The 18,522-nt window shown below is 42.5% G+C and overlaps 1 protein-coding gene and 1 long non-coding RNA gene across 2 annotated transcripts; one reads left to right on the top strand and one right to left on the bottom strand.

Moving 5' to 3' along the window:
* The first annotated feature begins 2,330 nt into the window (after positions 1–2,330).
* LOC135492774 (uncharacterized) lies at positions 2,331–4,032 on the top strand. Its single transcript, XR_010448119.1, has 2 exons — positions 2,331–3,210; positions 3,509–4,032. It is a non-coding gene; the product is annotated as an uncharacterized LOC135492774 (long non-coding RNA).
* A 4,702-nt stretch (positions 4,033–8,734) lies between these two features.
* On the bottom strand, positions 8,735–17,432 carry LOC135492546 (palmitoyltransferase ZDHHC17-like). Its single transcript, XM_064779089.1, has 13 exons — positions 17,345–17,432; positions 16,624–16,898; positions 15,475–15,623; positions 15,130–15,268; positions 14,564–14,726; positions 14,030–14,155; positions 13,688–13,827; positions 13,201–13,301; positions 12,779–12,903; positions 12,343–12,499; positions 12,027–12,110; positions 11,407–11,564; positions 8,735–11,134 (listed from the first exon to the last, which is right to left on the bottom strand). Exons 1-13 carry the CDS (start codon positions 17,399–17,401, stop codon positions 10,871–10,873), a joined length of 1,938 nt encoding a protein of 645 aa, XP_064635159.1. The 5' UTR covers positions 17,402–17,432; the 3' UTR covers positions 8,735–10,870.
* Between the last annotated feature and the right edge of the window lie 1,090 nt (positions 17,433–18,522).

Genomic DNA, 18,522 nt, shown 5'->3' with positions numbered 1-18,522 from the left:
TTCCAGTAGAACCGTCACTTCTCAGTCCGAACAGGAAAATTGAAATACATCATTGAACTGCAATAAACAGTGCACAAAAACTGGGTGTAACCTTAGGCCTGCCTGAATTTCACAGGTCATGTCCAAAACTGCCTCGCACACTGGCGAAAATTGTTATTTGAGATAAGTGGCGGCGCATGGTGACAAGCAGAGGTATTATCCACCTCGCAGGGAAATCCCACGCCCAGGTTGTCCCTTTAAAGCTGACATGCATGCATAAAAACCCTAACGGCCAAATTAGAAAAGACGGAAAGGATGAAGTGGCGAGGGTTACGAGTTCGAACCCGCTCGAGGAATATTTTTTTAATTTTTTTCTTTCTCTGTGACCTGTCTCGTCAATGAACTTGTGTTTGTGCAGTCAAGTGAGACCTGTCGCTGGGTGTCTATCATATTTCAAGTGCAGTTTGTCTTTTGGTGGTCGGGCGTTTGTGTTTTCTATCTTTGTCGATTGGGGTTTTATGCATGCATGTCAGCTTTAAATATGTTTTCGCGTGGTCACGAAGATGATAAATGTGAATGATGACACCAATGCATTGGCCCTGCAGTCACGTGGTGGCTTTCAAAGATATCATTGTGCCGTCGGTAGGAAGCTGCTGAAAGCCGCAGCAAACCAGCAGCAAACAAAAGCCTTAGGCTATTTAAAATCTCTTTCGGTAGCAGTAATAATCTCGTCACCATTGAGTTTTACCTATAGCTCCTATATAAGTATAAAGATCTTCTTGTCCTTTCTGTAGGTATGTTGCAGGCAGCAGAAATAACTAAAATATCTAAAATCTAAATAATAAGAAACGCGTTATAAAAATAAAATATAAAGAGTAAAAAAGAAAAAGAAAAATGTTGTCCATAACCGGAGTCGAACTCACGACCTTTGGATCGAACATCGTATTCTGCCATTTCTGACGAGCGCTCTTCCAACTGCTCTGATGTTTCAAAGACTTCTGACGTCATGTATATGTCGAAATCTGATTGGCTGAAAGTCCCTGTACAAATGTACACTATAGTGCCCAAAAGGTTCAGGAAAAAATTTCGCTACCCGCCCTTTTCAGATAGACAGTTAGCCCATCTATCACTTCGATCTATCTACCGTAGCTGTCATGGCCAATTCTTTTTTTCTTTCAGAAGCCCCGACGTCCTTTGAACTTTCAAGAAATGGTTGGGTTTGGTCAAGGGACTGGTATTGGATCTGATATATTATCATTGTTGTCACACCTTTTCGCTAAATATGAGGTCTTGAAAATGCTTGGTATTGCTCCTTGTGAGGTGTTACCCAACGTTAATGACGCCTGTCTGTATAAGTGGTACATACTTGACACCTATGGCGAAGGATGAGCCAGTTATTTTCGAGTTTGTACTTTGGGTGCATCTCGTTCCTCGGGTTGCATTGCGCCCGCGACCCCATAGGAGTTCCTGGTCTTGTCTCTTCGCCCCCAACCCCGATAAACTCTATGTACCCTGAACGAATGCTCATCAGGTCGACAGTTATTTGACGACGTAAATCCATCCATATTAACTGGCGCTGCGGCTGCGCTCAATAGACTCCGTTGGGGAGTCTGAGCCTGATAGGGTGTACCAGTCCAGCCGGTTATGTACGGTTGGTATGCTCTATGATATGGATCTCCAGCCACCTGTCAGCTAGGGGCAGACCCCAGTGTCTCAACCCTGGGTCTCAGAGGCGGTAACTTCTAGTCAGGCAGCGCGCTATGTCTGGTTAGGCGACATGGGTTACCAGGGCATCCACAGCCAAAATGGTTTGCACATGGAGGTCATCGCGACCGACTTGTGAGGGGGAAGAAGTGATGTCCATGGCGGTTTCAAATTGATCTGACGACCCCCGCGTCTTCTGGACACGGAGGGGTTCATGTGGCCAAATCCTGTCAGCTAAATCCTATCGTTAGCATCGTTCGCGGTACATGGAAACCAAGGGCATGGAACCCTTTTTTGTCTTGGTTTAATTTCTCTGAGGATTTCAATGATGATATATATATTTAGATCCACAGGTATAGTCGGTACATGTGGCGACTCGCCACATTAACATTTTAAAAGTTTTTTTCGAGCATTGTTAAAAGTTATGAGAATAAATTTCTTCTTTGGACGTGTTTTTTTACCAGAATGACAATCAAAAAGTTTGTCACTGGAGAATTTCCCCATACCCCCCCCCCCGCCCTAGAATAATATACAGACTAAATAGTATCTTTGGACTGTACTGGTAATATAGGTCAGTCACGAAAAATAAATATATATTGGACTGTACTGGTAATATAGGTCAGTCACGAAAAATTAAATATATATTGGACTGTACTGGTAATATAGGTCAGTCACGAAGAATAGAATATGTATTGGACTGTACTGGTAATATAGGTCAGTCACGAAAAATGAAATATATATTGGACTGTACTGGTAATATAGGTCGGTCACGAAAAATATAATGATATTGGACTGTACTGGTAATAGAGGTCAGTCAAAAAAAAGAAATATATATTGGACTGTACTGGTAATATAGGTCAGTCACGAAAATATCTGAAAGTCTGTGCCCCATTGTTGACGAATATAATATCGTGAGGACTTTATCAATAGTCACGGTCCCTGGCCCCTCCCACATAAAAATCATTAGCAAGGTCACTGCAGGCAATAGCGTCAGCATTGTTATTGTATAAACATGTCTTAAACATTATAAACGGCCCTATTTGTGGGGTTACATTGGGTTCTTGCTGGGGTAATGATGTCCATGTCCGATTCTGCGTTTTGTGGACTTGTAAATCAGTCCAGCAGTGACATTGCGTTTTGTGGACATGTAAGTCTGTCCCGCAGTACCAAGTTTCACCCCAGCAATTACCAATAAGACCTGCACGTGACCTTAAAGTAAAGAGCTATGCAAGTGTGGTCGAGACAAAACGCGATGTATGCATTGGAAGAAGGAAATCTGCGAAGAGTAGCTGGAACTGTCTGTCCAGCTCTCGTTTATGAAACGATGGGCGATTTGAAAGACGTCTCCTGAACAGATCGCCCATTGTTCACTGAAGCAGCATTCGAATTGTCTCCACTTTTTTCAGGTGGATTGCTCCATCTCGTGTGGTTTGGCTGTCCCGTCCCAAGAATCGAGCCAACGCGACCGAGGCCACTTCTGAAAGATAAATATTCAGGATGCCAGCTGATTTGTGGAACACAATTTAGGTAAATGAGATAAAATTCGATAAGCTGGCTACAGTTGATGAAATGAGGCTTTAGGTCCTTCATCATGTGACTGATATTGGGACAAACCCGAGGCGGGTTGACCACCATTGCCGGACAATTCAATTTAATGATTCATCTTATTAGTGCCAATGAGGCTGTCACAGACATAAACATTACTGATATGCTATAATAGAAGATTTTTTTTAAAAACGTCGTGAAAAAATGATCTAATACTTCAATTTCTTAAATTGTATATTTCAATGTTTCTTGGTATCTAAATCTTCCCTTTCTATTCCAGGCCAGTAGTCAAGAGCCATGATCCGGGAACAGCAGTTCCCAACGGAACTGACCATTTTCTTGTTGTAATTCATGCTGTTGGCTCAGAATGGGTTGGCACACACCTGTTTTCGACCCTGAAAATTAAACATCGAACATTATTACTCTTTGTTAAAAGTGAACCTTGCAAAATATGTGCTTATTCCTGAAATCAATAGCACTTCATGTATGTACTCGCTGATCCAGAATATTGCTATTTCTTGTTCCGTTTTCAAAGTGGCAATCCATTTACCGTATCTGAGCTATTTCACAGCACAAGAAGTGCAACATTACAACAATAGAGCTATTTCTTGATCACAGCAAAAAATGTGTTTCTACATTGTTTTACTCAAATGATGCATGGATGAGCCTTATTGACATATTTGTTTTCAAGAGGAATTGGTTGTAGGTTTTCTTTCTTTTTTCTTAAGGCAGGCCTAATTTAACAGAAGGCCTATATTTTAGGTAGGATATTATTTATACTATAGGCCCATATCAGTTTTGAGATCAATTTCCTCTTGAAGACAATAAACGTCAATCGAGTCTCTGCACCATTTTGATTGGGCGGTTTTGGGCTAAAATACACTGCAAGAAAATGCTCCATTGGTGTTAACAGAATATGTCATTGTTTTGGTCAGCAATCAGTTCTTGCCACCTTGAAAGCGGTCACGGTTACTTACGACTTGTACATTGTTCAATTGTTATTATGCTATTGTCATTTGCCTCCCCCCCCCCCCCCCCCCCCCCCCATCCTTATCGACACTCACAGTGCACCACCCTCCATCCCATGCCCCGCATGCGCACTGACCCAACATCTGATCCCTTGACACGCTTGCTCAAGCGGCTCAAGCGGCGTCAGCAGTATCAACGGTGGGTTATGTTTGTACTTGCCAAATAAATGTTGTCATATCATAACCTTCATCTCTTGTCCTTCGGTCAATAAGTGTGCGGATCACTCCCAAAAAGTTCGATTAACACACTACACTATCTTCACGTGCAACACTTGACTGTCAGCCTTTTCTGATTCCACATGCCGGCCACTAATTCTAAGTTTTGTAGTATACATATATTATATACTTGCCCAATAAAAGTTGCCATATCATCAGGCTTTGTCTCTTGTCCTTCGGTCTCTCAGCGTGGGGGACACTCTCGAAAAGTTAGATTCATGCACTTACCAAACGACACCAAATGCACCTTCCTCACCAAAATACCTCACGCCTGCGGACAGGGACGAAATAGCCCAGAGTCTGACCGTAACTTAATTTGCATCCCGTTTCAATCCAGAATGACATATCATCAGCCTTTGTCTCTTGTCCTTCGGTCTCTCAGCGTGGGGGACACTCTCGAAAAGTGAGATTTATGCACTTACCAAATGCCCCTTCTTCACCAAAAATACCTCACGCCTGCGGTCAGGGACGAAATAGCCCCAAGTCTGTACCGAGCTTAATTTGCATCCCGTTTCAACCCCGAATGAGATAGCCAACTTGTATGTAAGCAGTTGACGATTGAGAAGAAGAGACAGTTTTTCCAAGCCTTGCGGAGACCAACGTCTATGTATGACGACAGTTCTGAAGAGCTCCGTCTTGTTTCCTATATCTGTATAGTCATCATGGTATCGATGATTGAGCCGATTAACGAATATCGCGTATAACTGAACTTAAGCAGGATTTCATGACACCACAGACCAACTTTTATACATCTTCGCTCGTGAGGGCTTGCGAAATCTGCCTAGATAAAAAAATTTTACTGACAAAGTCCCATTTCTCCACTACAACTTACGGAAAATAACTGGCGCTCAATGTGTGTATCTATGTGTCCCTGGAGTTCGAAGGATGTGACATTACAGAGCGTCCGATTTAGTCTCGTAAAGAGACGCGAATTATTCCCGGACATTCAAACTTGTGTTGTATCCTATCCTTACGATGTATGGTTATCCCTACAGAGGTGCTAAAAGCCCCGTCTCTTTAGTATTGGATAAGGCATCCTGCAGACAGTCCGCTGAACGGTCTTGAGAGAGACACTGACACCCCATCTCTGCCCAGAGTAACCCGTGCTTAGAGTAACTGGTAAACCGCAATCGTCACTTGAAGACAAAGCATTTGCTGGTGTTTAGTCATATCATCTCCTCAAACACTACTCGAGTACTTCTTGGGTGTGTTACAGTGTTTTTAAGACGCGAGGACGCGTCGTCTTCCTTTGAAGGGAGGGCATCAAAAGAGGCCCTCGAGCTGGCGAAGCAGTCCGTGCAGAAACCACGAGAAGTCTCAAATCAGGTTGAACAGCTCAAGCAAAAGTGAGTCACATAGATTTTTGATCTTCTGGGTTCTCATTTTAGATCCACGATTATCATTTTGCGACAACCTGCATGCACAGTTTGCTGGGTGGAAGATTCCACAACTGGCATCCCCATGCACAAGATATCCAAGCAAGGACAGTCACAAGATCTATGGGGGGATTTTGCTTTCAGTTACATCTGTTTTCTGTGGTGTTATGGATGAAGTCTATTAAAAAAATTTCTCACAAGTTAAGAATTGATGTCCTCATTAGTCGCTTATACTGCCAATCAGGGTTGGCGCGCCCATTCGCATTTTCGCCAATTGCCAGTGCTGCACATGAGTGGCGAATGTAAAACAATGTCTGACTAAAAATTTTGCGAATTCAATTAGCATGAATTGCCATGATTTGGCGAGAGAGTATAGCCTAGTGTTGTGCGAAAATTGATCAAAGTCTACCAAAAAGATCCACTTCCACACCAAATGCACCAAGGAACGATCGTTAGTCAGTCAAACTTTATCATATTTGCGGGCGGTCGCGCTATCACACGTGGTTGCTATCGTCTGCATTGTAGGTCTACCCGTTGCCGCTACGGTGATTTTGGTGGCGCTGCTGGTCGCCTTACGCATACATTATCGGCTAATTTCCCGCTCGCTTCGTTGCCATGGAGTCTCCGGTCACGGGTTCCTCGAATCGTTCGTTGATTGGTTAGTCTTAGCACTGGCGGGCTGCCATTCTCGCACGTGTTAGTTGTTACTGCGGACTGGGTCGGCCCCAAGATTGACAAACGATCGGCAATGGCTAGTGCTGACTCAATCTAATATGTAAAGTCAAGAACTTAGTGAGCCCCCCTTTAGGTCGGGGGAGCTCCCCCGAACCCCCCTACGAGCATATGTTAAGTGCAAGCTCTAACAACTACAGCTGTTGCAATGGGGGGACACCCCCCAAACCCCCCTCCGTCGACATAGGTTTTTACCAGTGCGTTGGGGGAAGCTCCCCCCAAACCCCCCCGGTGGACAGTCAACTAGCCCTTCTGTGTCATACTGCTGGAGGGGGGGTGCGATGGGACCATCCATATAGTTCCTTCCGACACATTTTTGTTTTGGTAATGTAATACATTGTGATTGACCTTATTCACGGGAATCGGGCGTTTCCAGTGATATACGACACAAATGGGTTGTCCTCATGCATTCACTTTCGAAACGCATTTTAAAATAGATGTTACGTCCTGTTAATGGGGCACGTCATCATCGCGTACATTTGGGAAAAACTCCCTAACGAGACCGGAGCAGACGGCTGAAAGTAGTTTAATTATTGGCCGCTAGGGTACAGAATGTACGTCGCTCACCCGAATTTTTCACGCAACTATAGCTAAATAGAGCTAGTTCTAGTTTGTGATTCAATTTGATACTTCAGATTTGGGCAGTAGACCAATATAACTTAGTCGTCAGTGTGGTTTTAAGCTGGAAAAACGTATTTGTTTTTCTTAAAGTGCCTTTTTTGGACGTGTGTGTGCGATTGTTTTGTTTTTATGTCACGTGACCTCGATCATGTCGACACAAAATTGAAATAAACCACCCTTTTCTGTCATTATTTAGGACGGATATTTCTCTGATAAAAATATTAATATAATTGGCCAATTTCTTAGGCATATGATGTAGCGAATTCCCATGAAGATTTAAATTAATTTCAACCAATGGGATAGCAACCACCACCGGAAGATCGCGGAGAAATCGGTAAACTCAACGGAGTTAATTCAGAAAAATACCAAAAAAAATTGTTTGTAGGATATACAATATTTACTCTCTTTATTTCTCATCAAATCAGGATATACTCCCACACACACGTGTATCTTAAGAGCCCCTCCTAAAGGGGGGCTTATAAATCTCGGAGTTGGGCGCAGAGCACTGAGAAACGAATTTCAGCTTACTCCTTTGGTCGAATGACGTGATTTTTCCACTATGAGTTACTGTCATTGCTATCTTGCGGCTGCACCACCGAAACAAGGAATATTTGGGGATCTTCCCGAGTTTTTTAAGTGTTTTTTGCTCAAATTCAGTCAACTCCATTTAACATGGTAAACCACCCCGTGTTCATTTCCGAGTCAGCCGTGGATCGCACATCTATATCTGTCTTCGGTCATTTGGACATGCGTTCGGTGAGAAGTCTCGGGGAATGCGACACTCAGTAGACCTTGGGCTAACTTGACGTCTCGGGGTAGTGACAGTGGGTGTTCAAAGATATACTCAATTGACAACGCCCCTACCAGTACGAACGGGTACCAACTAGTATGGCTAAAAGTGACTAGGAGGAAAAAATTTACAGAGCCAACCGTGCCTAGGATCTGTGGGCGGTCGGATGTATTGGCCCAGCGACGCCATCCAGGGAGAAGTACCCATGATCTCTGACTACTATTCACTCTGATGGGACCCTGTTGACCTTGGCACCAGGCACAATTAGGACATTTGTGACCCATCACAGCATAACCAGACACATGTTGCTCTGAGCTTGGCAGGTTGAGACGGACTGTTCATTTCACTGTTGTTGGTCCTTCGTGAAATCTGAGCACATCCATTTTTCCCATGATCTCATGGTGTCATGTAGGCTCATCTTTTGTGCAATTGACATAAGCCTAATTTTGCTGCGACTAGTCACAATTAGAACCTCATTGTAAGGTGTCTTGCTCGAGGACACTGGGACGAAACAGTGGTCATCATCCTGATACAGTTTTGTGTTTAACCTTTACTCTTTAGTGGACTTTAGTAAACATGAAGTCCAAGAGTACGGAAAGACTCATGAAATCTCTCACTAGTGCTCATACAGAGTATCGTCAATGGGCAACCCAGGGTGAAATAACCAAGACTATGTGCAAAATAAGCAGCATGATGTTGTCATGCAGAGACAGGCCTTAAACAAATGAAGAAAAACAACAATCTGCAAAGCATAACCTGATTCTATATTTCACAATAAATTCGTTATCTTCTCAAAGTACAACTTCAAAGACAGACTAGATGTTGACCTAATACTACAGCAAAATGTACATTCAGAAAAAAAAAGGAAACTCTAGGACCCTCTCTCACAAAAACTCTGTCAGAGGAAAACGGAAACAAATTCATCTCGTGACATCGAACACGAATACCAGGACTGTAAATGGTAGGCTGAAAACATAACCATGTCTATTACAAGTCCAATACCCCAATTAAGACTGGTAAAATGCCTTCACATTGATAGAAATGCATGTTATACTCAAACCTCATGCTCGTCCCAAGGAAATCAACACATCTGCTTCATATTAGGGATGTTTGAACTGCCCTGCAAACTTGCAATTTTAATTGCCACGACCTTCGATCATGATTGTTTGACAAAAGTCGCTCGTCCATATTATTGAGTCCCTGATAACTTTAGCAGGTCACGGAGATGACCCAATCTACAAATAATGAAATCAGATTTTGGCAAAAAGAAATAGCAATCCAACACTTCACAAACAGACTACAATACTATTGCAGAAGAAATCAGATGAAATTCAAACTCATTCTCACAAAAGTGCTCTCCTTGAAAATTCTTGTTGCAATTCTCATTCCCACAGAAATGGGGAAACTATCATAAACAGAATGACTAAGCAATTCCAATTATAAGGGCGGTGGGATTTCCTATATAATTTGCCTGCAAAAGACACCGAACGACAACACTGCATGTATCTAAGGGATGGCATCGCCCAGGCCAGTAATAGGCCAACAAACCCAAAGCTACACATTGGGACAGACTACACACATCTCTTTTTTACCAACCCCAAAAATATTTGAATGACAGTGGAGTCGTTCTATCCAATGCGATCACAACACCTCACTGTATTGCATGCTGAAGGGAGGCTCTCGGCACTAAAAACCAGAAACATGCAAACTGGCTAATGCATTTACGCCTCAAAATAAATCAAAGAATATATCCACAAATAAATCTTTGAATAAACACGTGTAAAAGCTAGCATATTTACAACTAGAATAACAACTCCAATAAGTCACTTCAAAAAGTCCAAGAGAATCAAACCCATGACCAATGTTTGGCAATTAGAATATTTTCGCTAACGACAGAGCTACCTTTTGACAGATTGAAGAGCAACTAACTACATGCATTCATAAAAATACAAAACTGAATATAAATATGATATATTGTCAAGATTTTTACTCTTGAATTCGTTTTGTGTTCAAAGTAATATTTTTGTAGAAAAAGAGTATAATAGATGGTGTAACTATGTATTGTACACAAACAATAAAAAAAGCTTCCACTGAAATTTATTAATAACCAGAAGTAGTATTTTGAACAGGCAACACAATGACCATAGAAATTTGTGACTTGAACAATGATTTATAAACATTTTTGTTCATTTAAGCCAAGTGCGATAGAACTTATCTTTTATACGATGATCTCCATCAAAAATAGTGCTAAAATTCCAACACTTAATGATGACATATTACTTTTTCAATAATTTACAACTTCTACATGTTTATTCATATTCTCTATGACGATTAATTTATACACTCAAAAACATAATTACAAGATCTCTCATTTATAGGACTCTATAACACATCAACGTTTTCTAATAGGTGGTTTGGTTGAGATTAGTTTTTCTGTCTCATAAGTTACGCATGCAAAGACCAAGTCTCAAGACTTGCAAAAACTTCAAAATGGTGGTGCAGTTTCTTTGTTCATCCATTGTGCACCATGCAGACAAGCGTTTTAGATTGTTGCGACCCTATGATCATGATTGCATGCAACAAAAGTTGCCTTTCTGCGGTGGTCACTCATGAAAAAAGTTAATAACTGACGGTATGCGTACAAGAATCCAGAAAGTGCCAGTTTCAACAAAATAGAGATCTGTTCATCAGACTGCCCTCTATTGACTGGACTCAAAGGCAATGCTCTAAGAGGCATCAGTTTAATAAACCAATGACAGTAGTTCTTTAGAGAACTGACCCAAAGTGGCACTTACCAAATTCTTGCCAGCAATCGTCAATAAAGCATAAACTGGGTATCTACTGTCAAAGTATTTACCGGTACATATCATTGACGCTATCTACACATATTGATAATTATCACGACCTTGATTCAAGGTCACACGAGGCTTAATCGAAGTGTTGTCGTCCACGTCATATTTCTTCATCCAATCAGTGCCATCCGGACGACAAATCCCGCCGCAGCGCCACCCCAGCAGATCTATAAAGTTCTTGAATATTCCACGCGTGAACGGACTTTTGAAGATGCCCTTCTTCGCTGTGTGGAAATGGGTGTACCTCTTGATGTTCAGTCTCTCGTTGGTCGTCATACCCAAGTACACCACCTGAAAGTTTGACAAGAAAAGGGTTAAACTTTCCACTGGAAAGGTGGGATAAGGATTTTTACCTGCCACGATAAGGCACCAATTGGTTTTATTGGCCTAGTGACTCTGTCTTTGGCCAGAGGGAGAGTCCATAGCAAGCTAATCACTTTCCTCACTTGGTGGAGTCTTCCTTGCCCAGGCAAAGACACCAGGTACACGGAGCCCTAGGACGAAGTAATTAAGGGTTGGGTGTCTTGCTCTAGGACACAAACTGGTCTCCCTGATCCGCTTACCTGATAGAGCTGACAGACTAGAAGGATCGACACCCAAGTGAAATGTAACATGGCATTGCAAGCAATCCAGGACACAAACGGTGAGACATAGACGATCTTTTTGACGACACCCCAGAATCCGTCGACGCTGTAGTGAATACCAGCTTCATGCTGCCAGACTGAAACAGGAGAAACAGTTTTCAATATCAAAATACACGACTATTTTATGATGGGAGACATGATATTTGACAATTTATTATCAGTAAGTTGGCACTATTCAACTTACACTGATCTACAAAGAGGCTGTGACATTGGGCAGCACATCATTCATATGAGGCACATACTACTCCAAATAGCCTATCCGAAATTTTAGCTTCAGGTACCCATTCCCCGGCCCAGCTATCAACAGCCTTGCAGCATTGCACTACCCACAAATTTTCGTGAGAGTTTTATTTCCCCAGATTTTGCAAATATGCTAGATGCTAAATCAGGAAAACTATATATCTTTTGATCGGAAAATTGAAAGAGAATTTTTTGATTTTTTGATTTTCTGAAATTTTGGCGAATTGCTAAAAAAGGCTCTAGAATTTTGTGGTTTACTCCAACACAACAACAAAATTGTTAGATAATGATCAACTTACAAGTTCCGCATCCATATATACACCATGTGATCATTCCTAGGAGGAAGAAGAGGTAGCCTACGAAATACTTGTGATTCTTGAAGCCTGAAATCAATTGAAACAAAACAGTTAGTCAAAGAGCGCATACACATGGTACCCACACCAGAAAACTGGCTACGAGTGATTTAAATCACTGCGACCTGCGATATACAGAAGGTCAATTTAAACTTGTATTTAGAAAAGAGAAAATCATTCCCGAGCATTCATTTCTGCATACAACTGCACCCAGCCCACTTATGTCCCAAGAGGCGTGATTTTTCTTCAACTCTGAACTCACCCACACAGTTATCCACCCAGGGACAGTGATGATCAAATCGTGCTACGCAGCGGTTACATATCGAACAATGCTTCGATCTGATTGGACGCTGCACCAGGCAGGTGTTGCAGAACTGTTGTAACGTCAAAGTGTTCGTTTCCGTCAATTCTAGAATCGCCTGAAAAGAATTTGAATGTTGTGAGGTTTCTATCGGTATGGAGTAACTCTTTAAAATGTGGAAGTGTTTCACTCTCAAAGGACCGGTGGCAAACATTTTGTCAAAATAACACAGCTGTTACCAACTGAGGCCAATACTCTTCTGGTGATCAAGGCAAGGAAGGTAGGTCATAGTCTTCGGGAAGTTCTGTCCTGTGTCAGTCCTCAGACTAGCAAGAACTCGCAAAGACATTATCAATCCCCTCAACAGAATAGACTCTCAGTCTTGGGCAAGCCTTACCTTGATGCGCTCGTCAGGTTTGGAGACGACCTCGCCCGGGTCCGTCTTCCATGCCTTCCAGAAGTTGTACATGAGGAACACCGTGTTGAGAGAGAACGGAATCATGATCGCCAAAGAATTCACATCTGGTCGAGGTTAAGGTAAATATTTCAAAGAAAAAGATTTGAACTACAGTATTCTCAACAAGGCCAATTGTTAGGGCGTCTCATCCTACCTTGGAAGAGCTACCCTACCTTGCTCTAGATTTTGTAAAAGGTTTCTATAAGGCCACTCTACCTTTAGTTGCCGGCCACCCCCTACCTTGTGTTACACGCCTGCATAACTTCTCCAATATCAAGGCCTGGGGTGAGAAGATACGAAATGCTCCATGCCTTCGCTAATATTGGTGAATTTACCATATTTTGTTTCAGTGAAAAGGATACATGGCCAGCAGTAGGCAAACCACGTGAAGTACATCCAGAATTTCGTAGCCAGATACAGCGCCACCGGCATCTTGACAGAATATCGCTGGTCAAAGAACATTCTGGAGAAAACAGATAAAATCATTACAACAGACCTAAATAATTCTAAACCAGCCAAGCTTAATAGAGACTGTGAAATGTAAAAAGGGCCGACTTGTCCCGTTCGCGAATTAGACCGTTGTGATTGAGCGATGCGTCAATCAGTGTCAATACCGTTGCATTGTCCTGAAGTCGCTGCATCATCCGTGGATTCGGTGACGTCGGGTTGACACGTGGCGTCGCTCTTCGTGGAGAGACGTTCCCTTCGATGACGCAATTTGGCGTCGGATTTGGTGGGAAAAGCTTGATAGAGAGGTGACCTGATTAGAGAGGAGTCCGCTAAAAGAGGTTCTACTGTATGTCATCGTGAGTGAGACCTTTATGTCTATTCCTTAATGATAATACCTACCTTCCTACGAGTCTCCAGATGAATATAAAGATTCCAAACAAGACCAGTTTGATGTACCAAGGTTCGTCCAACTCGGGGATGTAACCGACGACAAACAGGGAAAAGAACGGGAAGAAGAACATGACACGCTCTCGGACTTTCTGCAAAAAGATTGCACTCATAAACAAAAGTTCGTACTTATTTCTCAGAAATCAGTGCAATAAGGATCTACAGGCCATCAATTTCAAAAGATTCAACAGGGTATCAGCATTCAAATAGGCAGCGCTGATTTTCACTAAGGAATCCGTCAAAATTCAGACTCAGAGAAAACGTGGCAGACTTTTGCTGGTACCCTGTCCTTACCGAGCTGTTTGTGAGTCCATCGATGAAGTTTGTCCTATCGAGACCCTTCTCGAGACGGAAGGCCTTCAGCTTCTTAACAACCCAGTAGTTCTTCCGCGCCATGGCAACCTGAAGCGGCGTCTCGCCCTGGAGATTGAAAAAATGTGTTGATGAATGATCAGCTACTCCTACAGCCATTACAGCAAACCATCAAGAAGAGGGCAGCTGCCCAATTCGGTCCAGTGGGCCACCAGACCAAAATTTCTACATGTATCACCAGACCAGTGGACTATGATCACTTGAATAGGTAGGTTTTTAGCTGTGTTATAAATGTGTCAATGTATTTGGAGTCCTGTATCTGCTTTGGGAGCTGGTTCCATAACAGCAGCCAACACAACAGAAAGCAAAAATTTATCTAAGTTCGTTTTTCAAAAATGCGTAATTTCCATTTTGTTGAAAAGTTCCTGTGGGTACAATGGCGCCAAAAATCATTCATCAGTGCAACTTTATCAAACCACAATAAAGTTCCAAAAGTGACTGGCAACACTCACATACCTTATCATTAACGGCGTCCAGATTCGCGCCATACTCATTCAGCAACGACGCCACAATATAGTTGCCCGAGCTAGCGGCCCAGTGGAGAGGAGTATTTTTATGGAATTTGTCAACCAGGTGAACATTGGCACCGAACTTCAGCAATAGTCGGGATGGATCTTGACTGTGAAGCAAATGACATTAAATGATGTGAATATTATACGTTCAGGAAAACATGAAAAGAGAAAGGAAAGTTGTTATAAACCTCAGTAAGTCATGTCATTGTCAAGAATTGACAGAGACTAACATATTATCCATGATAATTTACACCATTTATATCCATGATAATTTCATTATCCATGATAATTTACACCATTTATATCCTTGATAATTTCATTATCCATGATAATTTACACCATTTATATCCATGATAATTTCATTATCCATGATAATTTACACCATTTATATCCATGATAATTTCATTTTCCATGATAATTTACACCATTTATATCCATGATAAGTTCATTATCCATGATAATTCCTAGTTGAAAGCATTAGATCAACAGAATCCTATTGCAACCACTTACTTTTGAACCCTCATAGCGGCATGCATTAGTGCAGTCATGCCGTTCCTGTCTTGTAGATCAACATCATGGCCCTTAGCCAAGAGGTACGCGGTGATGGGCGTATGACCGAACTGGGCAGCAAGATGAATGCAGCTACAGCCTAGAAAGAGAAAACGGAGATTGATTGAAAAGAGGAAAAGGTGTGGCTCAACTTGAGAATGAATCAGCAGAACTCTGGTGCGGATCCAAGGAGGTGTGCACCAGACGCAAATCTACATGAGTAAGTGGGTGCGCCCCCTAGCATATTTGTTGTGCCACTACGCCATCAAACAATGAAATGTACAAGCATTTTGTTTATCGACTTACCTTCACCATCCCTGATTGATGGATCGGCCCCATATGACATCAGCATGACAACCATGGCAAGGTGGCCCTGTCGCGTAGCCCAGTGGAGAGCGGTAGAATTCAAGATACCTCCCAGCTTATCTATAACGGCTCCTCTTGATATATAATATCTGAAAGGGAGAGAGAGGTGGCACCAATAAAGAAAGGCTACAATTGCCTCGGATTGCGTTGGTGGGCAGACTTATTTCAATCTCCCCAGACAAACTAATGACATTATTTTGTTCTCATAAATGACTGTGGACCCACTCTATCAAGGACACAACTGGGACTGACAAAATGGGTCCTTACAAGGCAGGTGGCCTGATTACATTTACAGAAGTCAATTTGTGACCGTTCTAGCAAAACCAGTCGCATGTCGCTAATAAGATGAGCCTAATATGACACCTGGAGATAATAGAAGAAATTGATGTTGTCAGACTTCACAAAAGGCAGACAATAGTGAAATGAACAAACAGTCCGTCTCAACCTGCCAAGCTCAGAGGGACATGCGACTGGTTTGCTGGAACGGGTCACATTTGATCTATTGGATAGATGAACAAAATTGCCTAAATATTAAAACCTTCTTCAGTCTTTCAGTCACTCGATATACATGTACTGTCTACCTAGCATACTATTCAAAGATTCTGAATAGGGAGGAACAAGCTGCTCACATAACTCCTCGGAATTCCTACTCCTACAAGTAAACCATAAAACTAGCAAAAGTTCATAACAAAATAGGGCGTGGGAAGAGGTTAAAGGGAACTGAAACCACCAAGCCCGTTCGTATGACCTCGTTTTCATTTCCCGCGTATCGGGTGATCAGAACGAGGCATGAATGAAACATGGCGTCTAGCTGTCCATCATTGAGTGACGTCACTACTATGGAATTTACTACGAAAACTCATGAATGAAAGATCGCATGACTCACGTGATTCTCACATGATTCTCAATAATAACAAATTGAACTGCGCATGCTCGGGCACTGGGGGCGGAGCTACAAATCTGAACTCGAATAGGAAGTTGGAAGTTTGACTTTCTCGGGCGGTGAAAGTCGAAAAGTTGAATAAATCGCTCGGCGGTTCCAGTTCCCTTTAATAGACTGAGATTTCCAAACCGGAAAAGGAAACATACTTGACTAAATCAGCTCTGTTGTTTATCGCTGCCCAGTGTAACAAACTGACGTTCTCAAGATCTGGTGTGTTGACGTCATGCCCTCCTTCGATAAGCTCAACGCATCGCTCATACACGCCATACTGGGTTGCCTTGACAATGTCAAAGGTAGCGTATTCCTCCGTTGACGGCTGTGGCTGCCCAGGAGGAGGAGGGGGTGCATTCACCCGATGATCCTTGCTATAGTTGGGATCTGTCGGGTATGGCTTTGCATAGCTCTCTTCATCATCATCATCCTATTAAAAAGACATAAAAGTTGGTCAATTCAAAGCCAGTGGCCGATTAAATGACCCCTGAAGAGAAAAAGAGATGGCATCTAAAGTATCGATTCTGAATTTTTTGGCCTGTTTGGCAGTAACAAATTTGTATGATGATCATCCATGGGCATGGGGGCCTTGATCCCTCAACTGTACAATAGATGTATAGCCAAATGCAATGAGCCTGAAAATGCAACGCAAGAATCAGCTGCAATACATTGTATCATAATGTGTGCATGCAATGCATTGCACTGGAGTTTTGTTGACTTTGTCTTTGAGGGCAGAATTCCAGGAAAATTCGGGCAGAGACGTGCCCTTATTTCAACAACTAACAGTAAGATCGCAATGAAAATTTCCACAACTGTAGAAAATATCATACTGGATTGGGAGACTGTCTTAATGGCAACATTGGTTAGTTATTTTACCTTTTCAAGGAGTGGTTGCACAGGGTTGCACGTCGGATCGCGTTCCTTGTCCGCCATGTTTACGGTGCAATCTCGATCCCAATTGAGGTATTGGCATGGAATCCAGGTTGGCCAGGAAAATTTTGGCGCGGGAACTTCAAAAAGCTAATTCTGTAAAATCGCCTAGGAGCTGTTCTGACGTCTGCGATGGTAGGGTCGGCCGGGGGATGGTACTCTGGGAGGCTATGATGAGAGAGCTGGGACGGTCACAGCCAGGCCGAATCAGTCCTTGCTGCTCCACCGTGTTGACAACATGGTGACAGTCACAGATGAATGAATGAGCACTACGCACTTTAAAATTCGCAGTGACGTCGCAGAGACATGCGCAAACGGTTAATTGTGACAGAGACATGCGCAAATTGTCTAAGAAGGGGTTGATCAAACCTCCGTATCAAAGGCTCCAAAGTTGTCGGCCTCAATATTCAATAGTCGCTTTAGCCCAGAGCATAGCGCGTCGGACTGACAGAGGTGTGTCGCCAACTGTGTCGTGGGTTCGAATCCTATTAAGAGTAAGTTTTATAATACATTTTTTGGGCTCCGGTCAGTTATGCTTTTGAGTATGTTGATTCATGGCTCTGAAGGAAAAACCTTTCTGGTGAAGATTGTTCATTCAATGTGATGATATATATCCAATACGTTTAATTTTCGATAGCTTGAAAGCAAAATAGCAACACCATCAATCATTTGTTCGAGAGATGCGGCCTATAGCCTATGTTATCATGTTCACTTCCAAATGGATGAGATGAAAATTGCGTATGTCTATATGGTTACCTGTCTATATCTACATGTATGATTTGCAATACGCATTCAGTTATGAGCTGACGAACCGAACGCCGGGAAAAAAATTAACTAAGAATTTTGAACTCGTTCCCAAAGATATACCCCTCCCGCGCGTATATGCTCGCCGGCTTAACCAGGACCATGGAGGTATTAGGACCAACCATTGAGAAATCGCTGACAAAGATAGTAAATGGAATGTCTTTTCTCTTACCAAAATCAACCAGAGTTCCCTGTGAACTTGGTCTTTCTAGCCATTCACCATTGGTCTCATCGATCGGAGGTTTGTTTTCAGTTAAAGGTACATGTCTGGATCAGACTCAGATGCAGTCCATTTCGTCATCCTGATCTTTCTTAGGGCG

Source organism: Lineus longissimus, chromosome 8 (genome assembly GCF_910592395.1).
Source record: "Lineus longissimus chromosome 8, tnLinLong1.2, whole genome shotgun sequence".
In the NCBI taxonomy this organism is placed as follows: Eukaryota; Metazoa; Nemertea; class Pilidiophora; order Heteronemertea; family Lineidae; genus Lineus; species Lineus longissimus.
The sequence above is the reverse complement of the archived record's forward strand: the minus strand, read 5'-3'. Positions and strand labels throughout refer to the sequence as shown.

Coding starts and splice junctions, on each gene's coding strand:
- LOC135492546 (XM_064779089.1), bottom strand. CDS start 17,401: ATGGCGGACAAGGAACGCGATCCGACGTGCAACCCTGTGCAACCACTC. Junction 14,156..14,563: donor TGGACGCCGTTAATGATAAG/GTATGTGAGTGT, acceptor TTCAATCTCCAG/GGCGAGACGCCGCTTCAGGT. Junction 12,111..12,342: donor CTGGGTGGATAACTGTGTGG/GTGAGTTCAGAG, acceptor AATTGATTTCAG/GCTTCAAGAATCACAAGTAT.